Here is a 19,320-nt window from a genome sequence, read left to right on the forward strand (position 1 = left end):
ATCTGGTATTTGCCAGGCCCTCCTTATCACTTCTGGGCATTTCTGGATCCCTGTGGTGTTCTATTCTGCTACTGGGGCCCGGCACATCTGTGTCTTGTGGGTAGTAAGCCAGCTCCTGCCCCGGGTCCCCTGGGAGTATTTTGGGCCTGTGGGGTGGACCAGGAGTTTCTGGGCAGGTGTGATCCCTGGCTGATCTGTCTGTCTTCTCTGCCTTGCTGCAGGGAGCACCCCATCTTCTTCATGTTCATCCAGATTGCCGTCATCTCCATCTTCAAGTCCTACCCAACAGTGGGGGACGTGGCCCTCTACATGGCCTTCTTCCCTGTGTGGAACCATCTCTACAGATGTGAGTACTCCGGCTGTCACTGCTGGTGACAGATCATGTCAGTCTACCCCTGGATGAAACACTGAGGGATAAAGGAGTTGAAAGGCATTTGCTAAGTACCATCAGTTTAGGCAGCACTAGGAGAGAGGGGACCCCTCCACCTAGGTGCTAAGATTAATGATAAATACAAATACCACTTACCAAGTATTTACCGTGTATCTAACCACTGTTGTTATCCTCACACCAGCCTTTCAGGTAAGTATTCCCATTGTGCAGATGAGAAAACTGAGGTAAAGAAAGGTAGAGCCATTCATTCATGGTCACATGACTGTTAGCTGGAAGGGCTGGGATTAGAATCCAGATCCGTGATCCCTGCCCAGTGCTGTCCTTCAGAGCTTTCTGTGGCAGTGGAAAGGTCCAGAATCTCTGTAGCCTAATACAGTAGCTACTAGTGGAACCAAGGAGTAGCGGTGCACACTTATAATCCCAGTACTCGGGAGGCTGAGACAGGAGGATCTCGGTTCACTGACAGTCTCAGCTATTTAGTGAGGCATTCTTCAACTTAGGGAGAACCTGTTTCAAAATAAAGAATTTAAAAATAGGGCTGGAGGTATAGCTCAGAGATGAATGCTCCTGAGTTCAATCCCTAGTACCCTGCAAAAAAAAAAAAAAAAAAAAAGAATTTTTAAATTTAAGAAGCCACGTGTAGCTAGGTACAGTAGCACACACCTACCTGTACTTGGGAGGCTGAGACAAGTTAGTGGTCAGCCTCAGGAATATAGTGAGGCCCTCAGAAACTTAGTGAAACCCTGTTTCAAAATAAAAAATAAAATGTGGCTGAGGTATAGCTCAAGATGTAAAATGCCCCTGGGTTCAGTTTCCAGAATCACACACACACAAAAGTCACATATGGTTAGACATGTTGTCACATGTGGCTGAGCACATATTGCACAGCACGACCCTAGCCTTGGACTCTGAGCCATTTCCCAGAGGTCCTAAAAGCTGATGGTAACAGCAGATTTCCTGCCTCCTGTAATGACCCCTCTCAGGGCTGCCCATCCCATCCTCAGCAGATGGCTCAGTGCTGGCCTGCATACACTCCCAGGCCTGTGCTTCTCTCAGGTGGACTCAGCCCTCTCTAGTGGTTCTTTTCAGTGCCTGGGGACTCCCTTGGAGCAGATATGATGATTCCTTCACCTCTGTGTCCCCACATCCAGGGCAGAACCTTACACACAGAAGAATTGGCAAATGTCAACGGAGAGTGTGTGTGTGTGTGTGTGTGTGTGTGTGTGTGTGTGTGTGTGTGTTAGTGTTACTGGGGATGGAACCCAGGGACTTTCTACCTCCAAGCTACACTCCTAGACCAATTTTGTATTTTATTTAGAAACAGGGTCTAACTAAGTTGCTGAGAGCCTCACTAAGTAACTGAGGCTGGCTTCCAACCTGTGAGTTCTCCTGTCTCAGCCTTCTAGGTACTGGGAGTACAAGAGTGCACCACCACATCTGGCTCCTGGAGGGGCTTTTTAAACCTTCCTAAGAGCGACACATGGTGGCACATGACTGTAATCCCAGTAGTTGGAAGGTTGAGACAGGAGGATCGCAGATTTGAGGACAGCCTTAGCAAGTAGTGAGACTCTCATCCATTTAGAAAGACCCTCTTTCAAAATTAAAATAAAATAAATGTAGAGGCGTAGTTCAGAATGAATGAATGAAAGAATGAACAAACGAACCTCCCTAAGCAGGAGGCAGTGTTAGTGATGCACCTGATTCTGCACATTAGAATGGGAAAGGGAAGGCCGAGCGTGGTGGCACACGCTTGTAATCCCCGCACTTGGGAGGCAGAGACAGGAGGATCGCACAGGTTCGAAGCCAGCTGCGCTGGCTTAAGAGACCCTGTTTCCAAATTTAAAAAAAGTATAAAGTAGGTCTGGGAGTGTAGCCTGGAGGTAGAAGGGTTTTCAGGAACCCCAGTACCACCAAAAAAAAAAATATATATATATATATAGAGAGAGAGAAAGAGAATGGGAAAGGGAGCCGCTGAACTTTCTTTACCCACTGTGAGTGCGTGGCGGCCAGTCTGGGCTGACTGGGAGGAGGAAGCAGTGTCTTCTGTCTGTGATATCCTCATTGCACAGACAAGAATCACCCAGTCTGGTGGGCTCAGAATCAGAGCGAGTCCCCCAGCAGAATGGCCAGTGACAAATCATGAGGTCACTGCAACTTGGACCACTCTAGGCTGGGGAGGTTTTGGAGGCACTGGTTTGTTTTTATTTTGTTTTGCGTTGGTCCTGGGAATTGAACCCAGGGGCATTCTTTATTTATTCTTTATTAATATTTATAAATATTCTTTATATTTATTCTTCATTTTTAATTTTTTTTTACTATTAATTTATTTACTTGTTTATTTATTTATTTATTTTTGTGGGTCTGGGGATGGAACCCAGGGGCATTTGACCTCTGAGCTACACCCAACCCTATTTTATTTTTTATTTTGAAACAGGGTCTCACTTGGTTGCTGAGGTTGGCTGTGAACCTTCGATTCTTCTGTATTCACCTCCCAAGTGCTTGGATTACAGGTGCCCTGATCTTCTTTATCTAAGAGTAGGTTTACCTTAGCTGTCTGTCCCATATTCCCTCTGTTTTTCTTTTTATTCTCTTTCTTTCTTTTCTTTTCTTTTCTTGTCTTTTCTTTTTCTTTTTTTTTTTTTTTTTTTTTGTCCTAGGGATTGAACCCATGCCCTTCCCAGCTTTATTTATTTATTTTTTTCGGGTCTGGAGATGGACCCCAGGGGCATTCGACCTCCAGGCTACACCCCCTGCCCTATTTTTTATTCTTTATTTTGAAACTGGGTCTCACTGAGTTGCAAAGAGCCTCACAGAAGCTGAGGCTGTCCTCTGGTCTCAGCCTCCCAAATGCTGGGATTACAAGCGTGCGCCACCATGCCCGGCTCCCAGCCCTATTTTTTAATTCTTTATTTTGAAACAAGATCTCATTAAGTTGCAGAGGGCCTCTCTAAATAGCTGAGGCTGGCTGAGAACCTGTGATCCTCCTGTCTCAATCTCCCATATACTGGGATTACAAGTGCACCGCCATGCCCAGCTCCACACTCCTACTTTCACCCCACATTTTTTTTTTTTTTTTGGTGGTACTGGGGTTTCTGGAAGCCCTTCTACGTCCGGACTACACTCCCAGACCTACTTTATATTTTTTTGAAACAGGGTCTCTTACACCAGCGCGGCTGGCTTCGAACCTACGCAATCCTCCTGTCTCCGCCTCCCAAGTGTGGGGATTACAAACGTGCGCCCACTCCACATTTTTGAACCAGTCTGCACACAGGCTGACTTGAGTATGCATTCTGGCTTTCTCATCACTAGTTCTATGTTCTTTAGCAATGCATTTAGCCTTTCTAAGCCTCATTTGTTTTCATCTATCAAATAAGAAGAATCTCTTTCAGGAGTGTTTTAAGTTTTTTTTTTTTAATTTTTTAATTTTTATTTTTTGTGGGTCTAGGGATAGAACCCAGGGGCATTTGACCTCTGAGCTACACCCCCTGCCCTATTTTGTATTCTTTTTTAAAATTTTTTTAAATTTTTATTGGTGCACTGTATTCATACATCATAATGGGATAAAAAGAAAACTTTTATAGACATACATGCACACATTGCCCAGTTAGCCCCTACCCGATCCCCACCCCGTTCCCTCCCTATCCCTCCTTCCCATGCTTGGCTTAGTGGTTGACATCTAGTATTATAGCAATTTATCCAAAATTAACAATGATAGTCTCACATAACAGTTTCATTTGTCTGCTACCAAGCTTTTGATGACTTAAAGATAACATTTCAATATTACTTTTTGCTTTCTTTCTTACCAGAGAAATTTTTTTCTTTTTTTTTTTTAGGTGAAACTATCATACATTTATTTATTTATTTATTTTTATTTTTTATTGGTGCACTGTATTCATACATCATAATGGGATAAAAAAAATACTTTTGTAGACATACATGCACACATCACCCAGTTAGCCCCTACCCGATCCTGACCTCGTTCCCTCCCCATTCCTCCTTCCTATGCTTGGCTTAGTGGTTGACATCTAGTATTATAGCAATTTATCCAAAATTAACACTGATAATCTCACATAACATTTTCATTTGTCTGATACCAAGCTTTTGATGACTTAAAGATAACATTTCAATATTTCTTTTTGCTTTCTTTCTTACCAGAGAATATTTTTTTCTTTTCTTTTCTTTTTTTTTAGGTGAAACTATCATACATTTATTTATTTATTTTTCAGAAAAAATTATCCTAGGCCAGGCGTGGTGGCGCACGCTTGTAATCTTCGCGCTTGGGAGGCTGAGACAGGAGGATCATGCAGGTTTGATGTCAGCCTCAGCTACTTACTGGGGCTCTCAGCAACCTAGTGAGACCCTGTTTCCAAATAAAATAGAAAATAGGTCTGGGAGTATAGCCCAGAGGTAGAAAGCCTCTGGGTTCCACCCCAATACCACCAAAAAAAAAAAAAAAAAAAGAAAGAAAAAATCTATCCTAATATGGAATATGGACTCTAGATACCCAAAATGATCTCAAAAAAGAACAAAGCTAGAAGATGTATATTTTCTGATTTCAAACCGTATAAAGCTACAATAATTGAAACAGTGTAGTACTGTTATAAAGGCAGATATATAAACCATTGGAGTTAAATAAAAGCCTAGAGATAAATTCTTCCATATATTGTCAAGTTATTTTTGACAAGGTTTCCACGAACATTTGGTGGAGGAAATAATAATCTTTTAACTAAATATTGTTGAAAAATAATAATTACATGGAAAAGAATAAAACTGGAACCTTACCTAACACCATATACAAATATTAACTCAATATAGATAAAAGACCTAAATATAAATCTTAAGACTATAAACTTTTAGAAGAAAATCTGGGTCATAAAACCTCACAACATTGAAATTGGCAGTGATTTCTTGGATATGATTTCAATGGCACAGGCAACAAACGGGTAAACAAACTCCCTAAAAAAAAAAAAAAATTGTATATCCAAAGACAAAGTAAACAGAGTTAAAAGTTACTGATAAAATGGGATAAAATATTTCCAAATGCTATATCTGAAGGTATATTAATATTCCAACTAGAAATCCTAAAAATTAGCAACAATAAAAGCAAACAATACAATTTAGAGATAGGTAAAAGAGGAACATAAATAATGAATCTCCACAGATAACCAATCTTAGTTGTCTGTTGGATGGAAAATCTTGTTTCTCTGGTTCTGGTGTGTGTTACCTATTTCTTCTTTGTCGTTAATCTCTTTGAGTATTTTCTCTAGTGCTGATTTTGAAGACATAAATTTCTTCAGTTTCTGTTTGTCATGGAAGCTTCTTATTTCCCCATCTAATTTGATAGAAAGTTTTGCTGGGTAGGAAATTTTTGGCTGGAAGTTGTTTTCTTTCAGAGTTTGGAATATGTTACTCCAAGCCCTTCTGGCTTTCATGACTTGGTTTGGGAAGTCTGGAGTGATTCTAATTAGTTTGCCTCTGAATGTCTCTTGGCCTTTTGTTTTTGTTGCCTTTAAGATTCTCTGCTTGGCTTCCGCATTGGTCATTTTGACAGTTATGTGGCGTGGGGATCCTCTTCTCTGATCCTGTCTTAAGGGAGTTCTATAAGTTTCTTGGGCCTGTGTATTGACCTCTTGATCTATGTTTGGAAAATTTTCTGCTATTACTTCCTTGAAGAGATTGTTGATCCCTTTGGTTTCACTTTATTTTCCCTCCTCTATTCCAATTATTCTTAGGTTAGTGCTCTTAAAATGGGCCCATATTTCTTCGATGTCAGATTCCTGCTGTCGGATTTTTTTTTTCTAAATTAGAAACTATGCATTCATTTTTGGAGTGATCATCTTCTAAGAGCGAGATTCTATTCTCCATGTGGTCTAATCAGTTGTTTGTGCTTTGAATTGAGGCCTTTACTTCATTAATTGCATCCTTTATCTCTTTTTGGCTCTCTCTGTATTCTTTTCGAAACACCTCTATTATTTCTACAGTTATTTTCCTTATTTGATCTTCTATAAATCTCTGAATTTCTGTTTTATAGGTTCTGATATTGTGGGGTTGTGGGCATTCATTGCTCCATTGTTATTCCTCTTTCCCATGATTTTGGAAGTTTGTGCCTTCTCTGGGTTCTTCCCGTGGGTCACTACGACTTCACTTAAGGTGCTCTGGATCTCGAGTCTGTGGTATCTCAGTCCCCACTACTCCTTTACTGGGTTGTATCGCAGAGTCTCAGACCCAGGGAGTCAATCGAGGCTGCTTTAGACCATGGGGGGAGGGTGCCAGTTTGGGCGTTCTCCTCTGGTGTGATATCTTTGCCACCGCCACTCCCCCACTGGGTCAAGTCCCTGGGATTGCAGTACTGGGATTTCTCCTCTAGGGGCCGCAATTTGACTCACTGTTGTTGAGTGCGCTGATGGAGCTGTAGTGGACTTGGTGAATTCGCTGCTGCTGCCGCTGGTGGCAATATGGCGCCGTTGCCATACCCTCGGCCATGAGGCTGGCCTATTTCTTCTCTGGTTTTGAGCTCCGCTCAGAGTCCCTACAGGGTGTGCTGAGCCCAGCCACTGGGAGCTTTAGATGCTCCCTGCGCCAAAAAATCTGCCTAATTCTGCCCGGCTGTTCCACAGCGGCTCACCTCGGCTTGCTGTCTGCCGCTTCTCTCTGGAGCCTGGTAGGCTGTTGAGTGTGTTGGTCCGAAGCCGTCTGGTGAATTCGCCGCTGCCGCCAGCAGTAAAGCACTGCTGCTGCATCCTCGGGCGTGAGGCCAGTGTATCTCCTCTGTGGCTCTGAGCTTCGTTCTGAGTCCCCCACCTCTCTGGGTCCTGGTGCTGCGAGGAAAGATGGCATCCGCACCTTTCCGCTCCGCGGCTCCAGCCACAGCACTGCGGTCTGGTTTCTTTCTGGTGTCTCGTTTTTCCAGCCCTCTTTTTCTCTGTTCCTTGTAATTACATTTTTTGTTTCTCTGCTGATGGTGTTTTCTGGCTATGAAAGGTGCTGATTTTGTGGTAATAGAGATTGGTTGTTAGCGGGGCTCATAAGCCCTGCCATCTTCCCGGAAGTCCTCGTAAATATTTTCCTATTTGTGTGTGTGTGTGTGTGTGTGTGTGTGTGTGTGTGTGTGTGTATATATACACACACACAACTTTTTTTTTTTTTTGTCGGTCTGGGGATGAACCCAGGGGCATTTGACCTCTGAGCTACAGCACCTGCCCTATTTTTTTATTCTTTATTTTGAATCCGGGTCTCACTGAGTTGCAGAGGACCTCACTAAGTAGCTGAGGCTGTCCATGAACCGCGATCCTCAGGTCTCAGCCTCCTGAATGCTGGGATTACAAGAGTGCGCCACCACACCCGGCTTGTATTCTTTATATTGAATCAGGGTCTCACTAAGTAGCAGAGGGCCTCACTATGTAGCTGAGGCTGTCCACGAACTTTGATCCTACGGTCTCAGCCTCCCGAATGCTGGGATTACAAGCGTGCGCCACCACGTCCAGCTTAAGTTGTATGTATGTATGTATGTATGTATTTTTGTGGTACTGGGGATTGAACCCAGGGGCATTCTACCTTCAGCCCTATTTTTTTCCCCTGTATTTTGGTTTTTTTTTTTTTTTTTTTAATTTTATTTTATTGGTGCACTGTATTCATACATCATAGTGGGATACAAACTTTTGTAGACATAAATGCACACATCGCCCAGTCAGCCCCCACCCGATCCCCACCCCATTCTCTCCCCATCCCTCCCTCCCATGCTTGGCTTAGTGGTTGACATCTAGTATTATAGCAATTTATCCAAAATTAAAAATGATAATCTCACATAACAGTTTCATTTGTCTGATACCAAGCTTTTGATGACTTAAAGATAACATTTCAATATTTCTTTTTGCTTTCTTTCTTACCAGAGCATATTTTTTTCTGTTTTTTTGGTGAAACTATCATATATTTATATATTTATTTTTCAGAAAAAAATCTATCCTAATATGGAATATGAATTCTAGATACCCAAAACGATCTTGAAGAAGAACAAAGCTAGCAGATATATATTTTCTGATTTCAAACCATATAAAGCTACAATAATTGAAACAGTGTAGTACTGTTCTAAAGGCAGATATATAAACCATTGGAGTTAAATACAAGCCTAGAGCTAAATTCTTCCCTATATTGTCAAGTTATTTTTGACAAGGTTTCCACGAACATTTGGTGGTGGAAATAATATTCTTTTAACTAAATATTGTTGAAAAATAATAATTACATGGAAAAGAATAAAATTGGACCCTTACCTAATCCCACATACAAGTATTAACTCAAACTAGATAAAAGACCTAAATATAAATCTTAAGACTATAAAATTTTAGGAGAAAATCTGGGTCATAAAACCTCACAACATTGAAATTGGCAGTGATTTCTTGGATATGATTTCAATGGCACAGGCAACAGAAGAATATACAAGCTCCCTAAAAATTAAAAGAAAATATTGTATATCCAAAGACAATGTAAACAGAGTTAAAAGTTACTAATAGAATTGGATAAAATATTTCCAAATGCTATATCTGAAGGTATATTAATATTCCAACTAGAAATCCTAAAAATTAACAACAATAAAGGCAAACAATACAATTTAGAGATAGGTAAAAGACTAACATAAATAATGAATCTCCACAGATAACCAATCTTAGTTGTCTGTTGGATGGAAACTCTTGTTTCTCTGGTTCTGGTGAGTGTTACCTATTTCTTCTTTGTAGTTAATCTCTTTGAGTATTTTCTCTAGCGCTGGTTTTGAAGACATAAATTCCTTCAGTTTCTGTTTGTCATGGAAGCTTCTTATTTCTCCATCTAATTTGATAGAAAGTTTTGCTGGATAGGAAATTTTTGGCTGGAAGTTGTTTTCTTTCAGAGTTTGGAATATGTTACTCCAAGCCCTTCTGGCTCTCATGACTTGGTTTGGGAAGTCTGGAGTGATTCTAATTGGTTTGCCTCTGAATGTCACTTGGCCCTTTGTTTTTGTTGCCTTTAAGATTCTCTGCTTGGCTTCCACATTGGTCATTTTGACAATTATATGGCGTGGGGATCCTCTTCTCGGACCCTGTCTAAAGGGAGTTCTATAAGTTTCCTGGATCTGTGTATCAACCTCTTGCTCTATATTTGGAAAATTTTCTGCTATTACTTCCTTGAAGAGATTGTTGATCCCTTTGGTATCACTTTCTTTTCCCTCCTCTATTCCAATTATTCTTAGGTTAGCTCTCTTAAGATGGGCCCATATTTCTTCAATGTCAGATTCCTGCTGTTGGATATCTTTTTCTAGATTAGAAACTATGCATTCATTTTTGGATTGCTCATCTTCTAAGAGCGAGATTCTGTTCTCCATGTGGTCTAATCGGTTGTTTGTGCTTTGAATTGAGGCCTTTACTTCATTAATTGCATCCTTTATCTCTTTTTGGCTCTCTCTGAGTTCTTTTCGAAGCACCTCTATTATTTCTACAGTTATTTTCCTGATTTGATCTTCTAGAAATCTCTGATTTTCTGTTTTATCAGGTTCTGATGTTGTGGGGTTGTGCACATTCATTACTTCAGTGTTATTCCTCTTTCCCATGATTTCGGAGGTTTGTGCCTTCTCTGGGTTCTTCCCTTGGGTCACTATGGCTTCACTTAATGTGCTCTGGATCTCGAGTCTGTATTATCTCAGACCCTACTACTCCTTTACTGGGTTGTATCACAGAGTCTCCGACCCAGGGAGTCGATAGAGGCTGCTTTAAACTATGGGTGGTGCCAGGTTGCACGCTCTCCTATGGTGTGATATCTCTGCCACCACCACTCCCTCACTGGGTCAAGTCCCAGGAGGCACAATACTGGGATTTCTCCTCTGTGGCCCACAATTTGACTCACTGTTCTTGAGTACGTAGATGTAGCTGTACTGGACTCGGTGAATTCACTGCTGCTGCCGCCGCCAGTGGCATTATGGCACCTCTGCCACGCCCTCGGCCATGAGGCTGGCGTATTTTTTCTTCTCTGGTTTTGATTTCCACTCTGAATCCCTGCAGCGTGTGCTGAGCTCAGCCACTGGGAGCTTTAAATGCTGTCTGTGCCGAAAGATCCCGCCTGGCTGTTCCGCATCGGCTCACCTCGGCTTGCTGTAGCCGTCCGCTGAGTTCGCTGCTGCCGCCGGCAGTATGGCGCTGCTGCCGCGTCCTCGGGCGCGTGTGTCTCCTCTGTGGCCCTGAGCTCTGTTCTCAGTCCGCTTTCTCTCTGGAGCCTGGTGGTTTTTTTGTTTTTCTGGTGATGGTGTTTTCTGGCTATGAAAGGCGCTCTTTTTGTGGTAATGGAGATTGGTTGTTAGTGGGACTCTTAAGCCCCGCTTTTCTCGGTCGCCATCTTCCCGGAAGTCGGTGGTTCTCCCCTGTATTTTGAAACAGGATCTCACTGAGTTGCAAAGGGTCTCACTAAGTATTTGCGGCTGTCTGCAAACCGCGATTCTCCCATCTTAGCCTCCCAAATGCTAGGATTACAAGCATGCGCCATCACGCCTGGCTTTATTCTTTATTGTGAAACAGGTGCTTGCTAAGTTTCAGAGGGCTTTACAAGTTACTGAGGCTGGCTACAAACTTGCAACCATTCTGTCTCAGCCTCCCAAGTACTGGGATTACAAAGCATACACCACCACCCCCGGCAGTGTTTTAAGTTATAGAAAGAAAATGTGTTAATGGCACTTCAGTTATCATCATCAGGAATATTTATGCAGGGAGATCCCCTACATATTTCCAGTATCAAAGCTTTTGTTAGCTGGGCGTGGTGGCACTCATTTGTAATCCCAGCACTTGGGAGGCTGAGACAGGAGGATCACACAGGTTCGAAACCAGCCTCAGCTACTTAGTGAGGCTCTCAGCATCTTAGTGAGACCCTGTTTCCAAATAAAATATAAAATAGGTCTGGGAGTGTAGCCCAGAGGTAGGAAACCCCTGGGTTCCACCCCAGTACAAAACAAAACAAAACACAAAACCCAAAACTTTGGATTTTGTAGCCAGAGTCATTGGAATAAACATTTTCAAAACCTGAAATAAACTATTTAATGCCCTCTGGTGATGTGACATGAAGAAGTATGAGATTTCCAGAAACCTGGATGATCTAATTGATGTTGCTGGCTGGTTGGGCAAGGATTTTACAGGCTTAGCTCATCCAAAACACCTACAAAGAAAGGCCGCCGCCCTCTCTCCGCTGCACCTGCAGCAGGGAGCACTCACGTTTGCGGTACCTATTTGAGACTCGAGGCTGAGTCATTATCCTCAGCCACAGTGTCTTCAGCTCTGGACCTTATGACCGCTGAGTAGAAACGAGATGTTTGTAGGCCTAGTTGAATATATTTAGTGTTTTTGGAAATCCAGTTTAAGCCCTAGTTCCTGGTTGACATGTCTACCCTCACATCACTTTTTACTTTGCAGTACTAGTTGTGGGAGGAAAAGAGGAATGGGGCTCTACCCTGAGCGCGGCCTCCAGATGCTGGCCTCCGTGGAGCCTGGGGCCAGTGTGAGTCAGACAGGTGCCCTAGGAAGGCAGGGAGCAGCCTGCTGGTACAGCCAGTGCTGGCCTTCAGTGGTCCACCTACTAAAGAGTCAAAAGCCCAAGGGTTAGAGTGAAGTCTGTGTGTGGTATATTGTTTTCTTTTTCGTAACTATTGTATAGAGATAAAATAATATTGATAAAATACAAATAATGTGCCTGGTGTGTTGGTGCATGCTTGTAATCCCAGTACATGGAGGAGGATCACAAGTTCATAGCCAGCCTCAGCCACTTAGTAAAGCCTTCTGCAATTTAGTGAGACCCTTTTTTAAAATAAATAAAATAGCCAGGCATAGTAGTGTATGCTTGTAATCCTAGCATTTGGGAGGCTGAAACAGGAGGATCACGGTTCGCGGCCAGCCTCAGCTACTTAGTGAGGCCCTTTGCAACTCAGTGAGATCCTGTTTCAAAATAAAGAATAAAACATAGGGCTGGGGTGTAGCTTGGAGGTAGAATGGCCCCCTAGGTTCCATCCCCAGTACCACAAACAATAAATAAATTAAATAAATAATAGGGTGAGGTAGAATAAATAGAGGTAAAATGTCCCTGAGTTCAATCCCTAGTATACACACAAAAAAAAACAAAAAAAAGAATAATTATACAGCTATTCATGGTGGCACACGCCTGTAATTGTAGTACTTGGGAGGAAGAAATAGGACGATTGAAGGTGTGAGACCAGCCTCAGCAACTTAGTGAGACTCTTAGCTAGTGAGACCTTGTTTCAAAACAAAAAATAAAAAGGGCATGGTGCACTGGGCATGGTGGTGCATGCTTGTAATCCCGGTACTTGGGAGGCTGAGACAGGAGGATTGCAGGTTTGCAAACAGCCTCAGCTACTTAGTGAGGCCCTCTACAATTTAGTGAGACCCTGTTTCAAAACAAAGAATGAAAAATTAGGGCTGGGGATGTAGCTTGGAGGTAGAATGCCCCTGGGTTCCATCCCCAGTACCACAAAAATAACAAAACAAAAAGAGCATGGTCAGCCGGGCGCAGTGGCACACATTTGTAATCCCAGTACTTGGGAGGCTGAGACTGGAGGATCGCACAGGTTCGAAGCCAGCCTCAACCAACTACTTAGTGAGGCTCTCAGCAACTTAGTGAGACCCTGTTTCCAAATAAAGTATAAAATAGGTCTGGGAGTATAGCCTGGAGATAGAAAGCCTCTGGTTCAACCTTCAGTACCACCAAAAATAAATAAATAATAAAATAAAATATAAAAATTAGGTCTAGAAATGTAGCCTGGAGGTAGAAAGCCCCATGGTTCCATCTCCAGTACCATACACACACAAAAAAGGGCATGGTAGCACATGCCTGTAATCTCAACATTCATAAGGTAAAACAGGATGATTGTAGGTTCAAGAACAGCCTCAGCAGGTAGTGAGACTCATCAACCTAGGAAGACCATTTCACAATTAAAATATAAAAATAGGGCATGGAGTGTAACTTGGAGGTAGAATGCCACTGGGTTCAAACCCCAGCACCACCAAAAAAAAAAAAAAAAAAAAGAAAGGATTGAGTTCAATCCCTAATATCTCAAAAAAAAAAAGTTAAGAAAAAGAAAGGCGGATGTGGTGGTGCACACTTGTAATCCCAGCATTTGGGAGGCTGAGACAGGAGGATTGTGGTTTGCGGACATCCTCCGCTGCTTAGTGAGGCCCTCTGTAACTCAGTGAGACCCTGTTTCAAAATAAATAATAAAGCCGGGCATGGTGGCGCACGCTTGTAATCTCCGTGCTTGAGAGGCAGAGACAGGAGGATCGTGCAGGTTCGAAGCCAGCTGGCCTCGCTGGCTTAAGAGACCCTATTTCCAAATAAAATATGAAATAGGTCTGGGAGTGTAGTCCGGAGGTAGAAGGGTTCCATCCCCAGTACCACCAATAAATAAATAAATAAATAGATAGATGATTGATAGATAGATAGATAGATAGATAGATAGATAGATAGATAGGGCTGGGGTGTAGCCCAGAGGTAGAATGTCCCTAGGTTCCATCCCTAGTACCACACACACAAAAAAAAAAAAAAAAATTAAGAAAAAGAATATTTGTACAGTAAGTTCATTTTTTTATAAGTTCATTTACTTAGCCTATAGTTTAAGAGAACATCGCCTTGACCTTTGAAACCCCTTATAGTCCCCTTTGTGCTATATTCCTGATGTGACCAGAATTTTCAAGTGAAATTTTATTTCTGAATGCCTGAGGCTCAGAGAGGAAGAGCGACTTGCCAGAAGTTGGAGTTCATCAGTAGTGGTGCCAGAGCTTGGTTAAGCCACCGATGAATGCACTGGGAAACCTGACTCCCTCTGGCCCGGCAGGTCTGATACAGGGAGAGCCCTTTTGATTTGTTAGGCCCAGGTCATCTCTGACGCCTCCTGGTGCCTGGAACAAGCTGTCCTGTGCCCCAGGTCCCCAGCTTTAATGTTCTGGCCTACAGAGAGTAGCAGCTCCCTGTTCCTGCAAAGGTCACCACAGGCCAGAAGCCAACTGGATGCTGGGGACAACCTACGCACACGGGATGTCTCTCAGCAGCCCAAGCTGCATGTGAGCCTTGCTGGTCTCTGCACCTGGCCTTCCTGTCACCCTGTCTGAAGTCTCTGTCTGTAGCTGGAGGCACAGGACCAAGAACTACCTAAGCTGTCAGGCCCCAAGAGTTTTATTTTAGGAAAAGTGTACTTTTTTTTTTTTTTAAGCAAAATAACTCCCAGAGTGGGTGGGCCATTCATTTGAACCACCACCACCCCCATGCCATTCTTGCATGGGGCTGTAACTGTCTTCTGTATTTTTATCTTTTTAATAAACTTCTTTAAATCTTTAAAAAAAATAATTCCCAGAGGATGAGAAAGAACCAATGAGAAATGAATAGTGATGTTAGAGTAGGGAGTGTGATCTGATTTCTTCTTCTTTCTTAAAGTTGTAAATTTGCTTAGTAGCCAGGCGTGGTAGCACATGCTTGTAATCCCAGCATTTGGGAGGCTGAGACAGGAGGATCAGGGTTCATGGGCAGCCTCAGCTACTTAGGCCCTTTGCAACTCAGTGAGACCCTATTTCAAAATAAAGAATAAAAATTAGGACAATAACAACAATAATTCTCAATGAAGATATCCCTATGGGGTTCATGCCCTGAGGAGTAGAGGAAGAGGCAGCAGCAGCCTGGACATCTTAGGAAGTTTGTGCCAGAGCTTTGACCTCAGCTCTGTCGATCCAGCAGCATGGAATGTCAGATCAGGAAAGAGGACCTTGAAGGCCCTCGTGTCCAAGTTGTGAGGTTTCACAGACCACCAGCCTTTTGAAAACTCCCTTGAGAGCTGAGCATGGTGGCACACACTTGTAATCCCTGTATTTGGGAGGCTGAGACAGGAGGATCGCAGTTTGTGGCCAGTTTCAGCTACTTAGAAGGCCCTTTGCAACTCAGTGAGATCCCTGTTTCAAAACAGAGAATAAGAAATAGGGCTGGGGATGTAGCTCAGAGGTAGAATGCTTCTGGGTTCCATCCCCAGTACCTCCCCCCAAAACAAACTCCCATGAGCTGGACATGGTGGCACAGAGACCTGTAGTAATCTCAATATTTGGGAAGCTGAGACAAGGGGATTGTGCAACTTAGACCCTGTTTCAAAATAAGGATTAAAAAAAGTGGGGCTGGGGGTATAGCTCAGAGGTAGAATGCCTTTGGGTCCCATCTCCAGTACCACAACAAATTAATTAATTAATTAATCAACTATCAGCCATTCATTTCATTTCATAGAAGAAAGGACTGTGTGTGTGTGTGTGTGTGTGTGTGTGTGTGTGTGTGTGTGTTACTGGCAATTGAACCCAGGGCATTCTATCTCCAAGCTATACCTTGCCCTATTTTATGTTGGTTTTTTTTTTGTATCACTATATTTTTGAGGCTGTCCTTAGCCTGTGATCCTCTTGTCTCAGCTTCCCAAGTAGAGATAATAGGTGTGTGCCACCATGCTCAGTAAAGGAAAAGACTTTTTTTTTTTTTTTTGCGGGTCTGAGGATGGAACCCATTTGACCTCCGAGATACCCCCCGCCCTATTTTTTAATTTCCTTCCTTCCCTCCTTCCTTTCTTCTATTTTTGTGGGTCTGGGGATGCAACCGAGAGGCATTTGACTTCCTAGCTACACCCTCTACCCTATTTTTTATTCTTTATTGTAATCTGAGCATTTGGGAGGCTGAGACAGGAGCATTGTAGTTTGTGGACAGTCTTAGCTACTTAGGCCCTTTGCAACTCAGTGAGACCGTTTCAAAATAAAGAATAATAAATAGGGCTCAGGGTGTAGCTCAGAGGTAGAATGTCCCTGGGTACCATCTCCAGCACTGAAAATAAATAAATAAATAAGTAAAAAAGGCCACGCTTAGCCGGGCATGGTGGTACACGCTTGTAATCCCAGCATTCGGGAGGCTGAGACCAGAGGATTGCGGTTTGCGGACAGCCTCAGCTACTTAGTGAGTCCCTCCGCAACTCATTGAGACCCTGTTTCAAAATAAAGAATAAAAAAAAAAAAAAATAGGGCAGGGGGTGTAGCTCGGAGGTCAAATGCCTCCAGACCCACAAAAAAAAAAAAAAAAAAAAAAAAAAGGCCATGCTTGTAATCCCAGCATTTGGGAGGCAGAGACCAAAGGATCGCAGTTCCAGGACAGCCTCAGCTACTTAGTGAGGCCCTCCACAACTTAGTGAGACCCTGTTTCAAAATAAAGAATAAAAAATAAGGCATGAGGTGTAGCTCGAAGGTCAAATGCCCCTGGGTTCCATCTCCAGACCCGCAAAAATAAATAAATAATCAAACAAATAAATAAATAAATATAGAAAATAAAAAATAAAAGAATGAAGGACAAAGTGAGGCAGGAACCTGGAGACACTAGTGAAGGAGAATGGAATACCTGTTTCTAAGATGCCAAGACAGAACCATGGGGACCCACTGTGCTGTTCACATCCCCCTGATTGGTGCCGTGCTTTCCATCTGTGGCCTTCTGTGACCAGATAGCTCCTGTGTCAGGAGAAGGGAGGAGCTACTTTGCACCCTGTGAGATTGGGGTTGGAGGCCAGTCTTCCTGAAAGGACCTCTGCAGAGCCCAGAGGCATTCATGGCATTGCTAACTGTAGTTGGTCTTTGGCTAGCTAAGCCCACAGCAGGAACTCCCACCACCTCTGCGCATGGGGAACCATTGACTCGGGGGCCTGAAGTTTGCCCTCTGGGACCCCAGTGCTTCTGGAGGTACTCTGCCTTTGAAGCACAAGAACCTCTCCCTAGGTCTCTGTCCATCGGGCCATCCCAGCAAGGTGAGGGTGCTAGAGATAGAGCCTGGGGCTAATCGAGACCCTCTTTGTCTTTCAGTCCTGAGGAACATTTTCGTCCTCGCCTGCATCATCATTGTCTGCTCCCTGCTCTTCCCTGTCCTGTGGCATCTCTGGATTTATGCGGGAAGTGCCAACTCTAATTTCTTTTATGCCATCACACTGACCTTCAACGTAGGTCAGGTAAGAGTCAAGGGCAGTTTGGGCTCAGGGATTCAACCAAGGGCCTGGGTGGCACATCCTGGGAGTCTGGACATGACGGAGGGATGGCCCCTCCCTCATGTCGCTCAGAGGGGATGGGGAAGTATGAGTGGAGAGAACTGATTCTGACACTTGCTGGGCACCATACTGAGCCGTCGCCTCATGGAATCCTCACAGCACACCCCTGAGACAACTAGTGCTATGCCTAGTTTACAAATGAGGAACTGAGGCTCCTGGTGGCTGGCTTCTGACCGAGGTCAGTGGAGGAGCCAAGAACCAAGGGCAGATAAGGCCTGACTTGTGACTTCCTCTTTCTGTAATAGTGCCTGGTGGCACCTGTTCTGGTTTCACTAAGTGAGGTGGGCCAGGGGAGGAGAGGGTTCTGCCTCTGAGGACCACGGGAGCAAAGGCAGGGAGCTGAGGAATGGGGCAGGCCAGCTGAGGGCAAGTTGAGTGAAAATGTGCAGCTAGGTGTAGTGGAGTGCAGGCTGCAGACACAGCCTAGGGACTGCCGTGAGGAGCTCAGCCCTTCCTCTGACGGGAAGACCTATTTCTCGGTTCCACGGAGCAGCATCTCAAGTGTCAGAATCTCCAGCAAAACATGTTGGATACGCAGGTTCACTGTGGTGACCACCACAGTTATTCTTTAAAAAAAAAAAAAAAAAGCAAGCCAGACATGGTAGTGCACACCTTTAATCCCACTACTAGGAGGCCAAGACAGAAGGATCACAGGTTAGGCTAGCTGTAGCAACTTAGCAAGGCTCTTAACAACTTACTAAGATTCTGTTTCAAAATAAAGAATAAGCCGGGAGTGGTGGGAGTGGTGACACATGCTTGTAATTCAGCATTTGAGATGCTGAGACAGGAGGGTTGCAGGTTCACAGCCAGCCTCAGATACTTAGTCCCTCCACAACTTATTGAGATGCTGTTTCAAAAATAAAGAATAAGCCAGGCATGGTGGTGCACACTTGTAACCCCAGCATTTGGGAGGCTGAAATGGGAAAATCGTTGTTCGTGGACAGCTTCAGCTACTTAGTGAGGCCCTCTGCAACTTAGTAAGACCTTGTTTCAAAATAAAGAATAAAAAATAAAGCTGGGTGTGGTGGCACAAGCTTGTAATCTCAGCATTCGGGAGGCTGAGACTGGAGGATCGTAGTTCATGGACAGCCTCAGCTACTTAATGAGGCCCTCTGCAACTCAGTGAGACCCTGTTTCAAAATAAAGAATAAAAAAGAAAAATAGGGCAGGGGGTGTAGCTCGGAGGTTGAATGCCCCTGGGTTCCATCTCTAGACCCCCCCACACACAAAAAAAAAGAATAAAAAAGAATAAAGAATAGGGCAGGGGATGTAGCTCGGAGGTCAAATGCCTCTGGGTTACATCCCCAGACCAGCAAAAAATAAAAAAGTAAGCCAGGCATGGTGGCGCACATTGTAATCCCAGCATTCAGGAGGCTGAGACCGGAGGATCACAGTTCGTGGACAGCCTCAGCTACTTAGTTAGGCCCTCCGCAACTTAGTGAGACCCTGTTTCAAAATAAAGAATAAAAAATAGGGCAAGAGGTGTAGCTCGGAGGTCAAATGACCCTGGGTTCCATCCCCAGACCTACACACACACAATAAATAAAAATAAATAAATAAATAAATAAATAAATATTTTAAAAAAAAAGAATAAAAAATAAGACTGGGAGCCAGGCGTGGTGGTGCATGTTTGGAATCCCAGCATTCAGGAGGCTGAGACAGGAGGATCACGGTTCGCAGTTCGAGGACAGCCTCTCCTTATTTAGGCCTTTCGCAACTCAGTGAGACCCCATTTCTAAATAAAGACTAAAAAATAGGGCTGGGGTTGTAGCTTGGAGGTAGAATGCCCCTGGGTTCCATCCCCAGTACCACAGAA

At 43.6% G+C, this 19,320-nt stretch overlaps 1 protein-coding gene across 1 annotated transcript in view; it reads left to right on the plus strand.

Moving 5' to 3' along the window:
- Positions 1–19,320, plus strand: part of PIGU (phosphatidylinositol glycan anchor biosynthesis class U) — a gene marked incomplete at both ends in the record, with an annotated part of 98,890 nt that overhangs the window by 58,465 nt on the left and 21,105 nt on the right. The window contains 2 exons of the mRNA XM_080716412.1: positions 222–346; positions 17,266–17,408. Coding sequence (XP_080572538.1) covers positions 222–346; positions 17,266–17,408 — 268 coding nt within the window. The remainder of the gene's footprint in view (positions 1–221; positions 347–17,265; positions 17,409–19,320) is intronic.

This window comes from Muscardinus avellanarius, assembly GCF_963383645.1.
Source record: "Muscardinus avellanarius genome assembly, chromosome: 19".
Taxonomy (NCBI): domain Eukaryota; kingdom Metazoa; phylum Chordata; class Mammalia; order Rodentia; family Gliridae; genus Muscardinus; species Muscardinus avellanarius.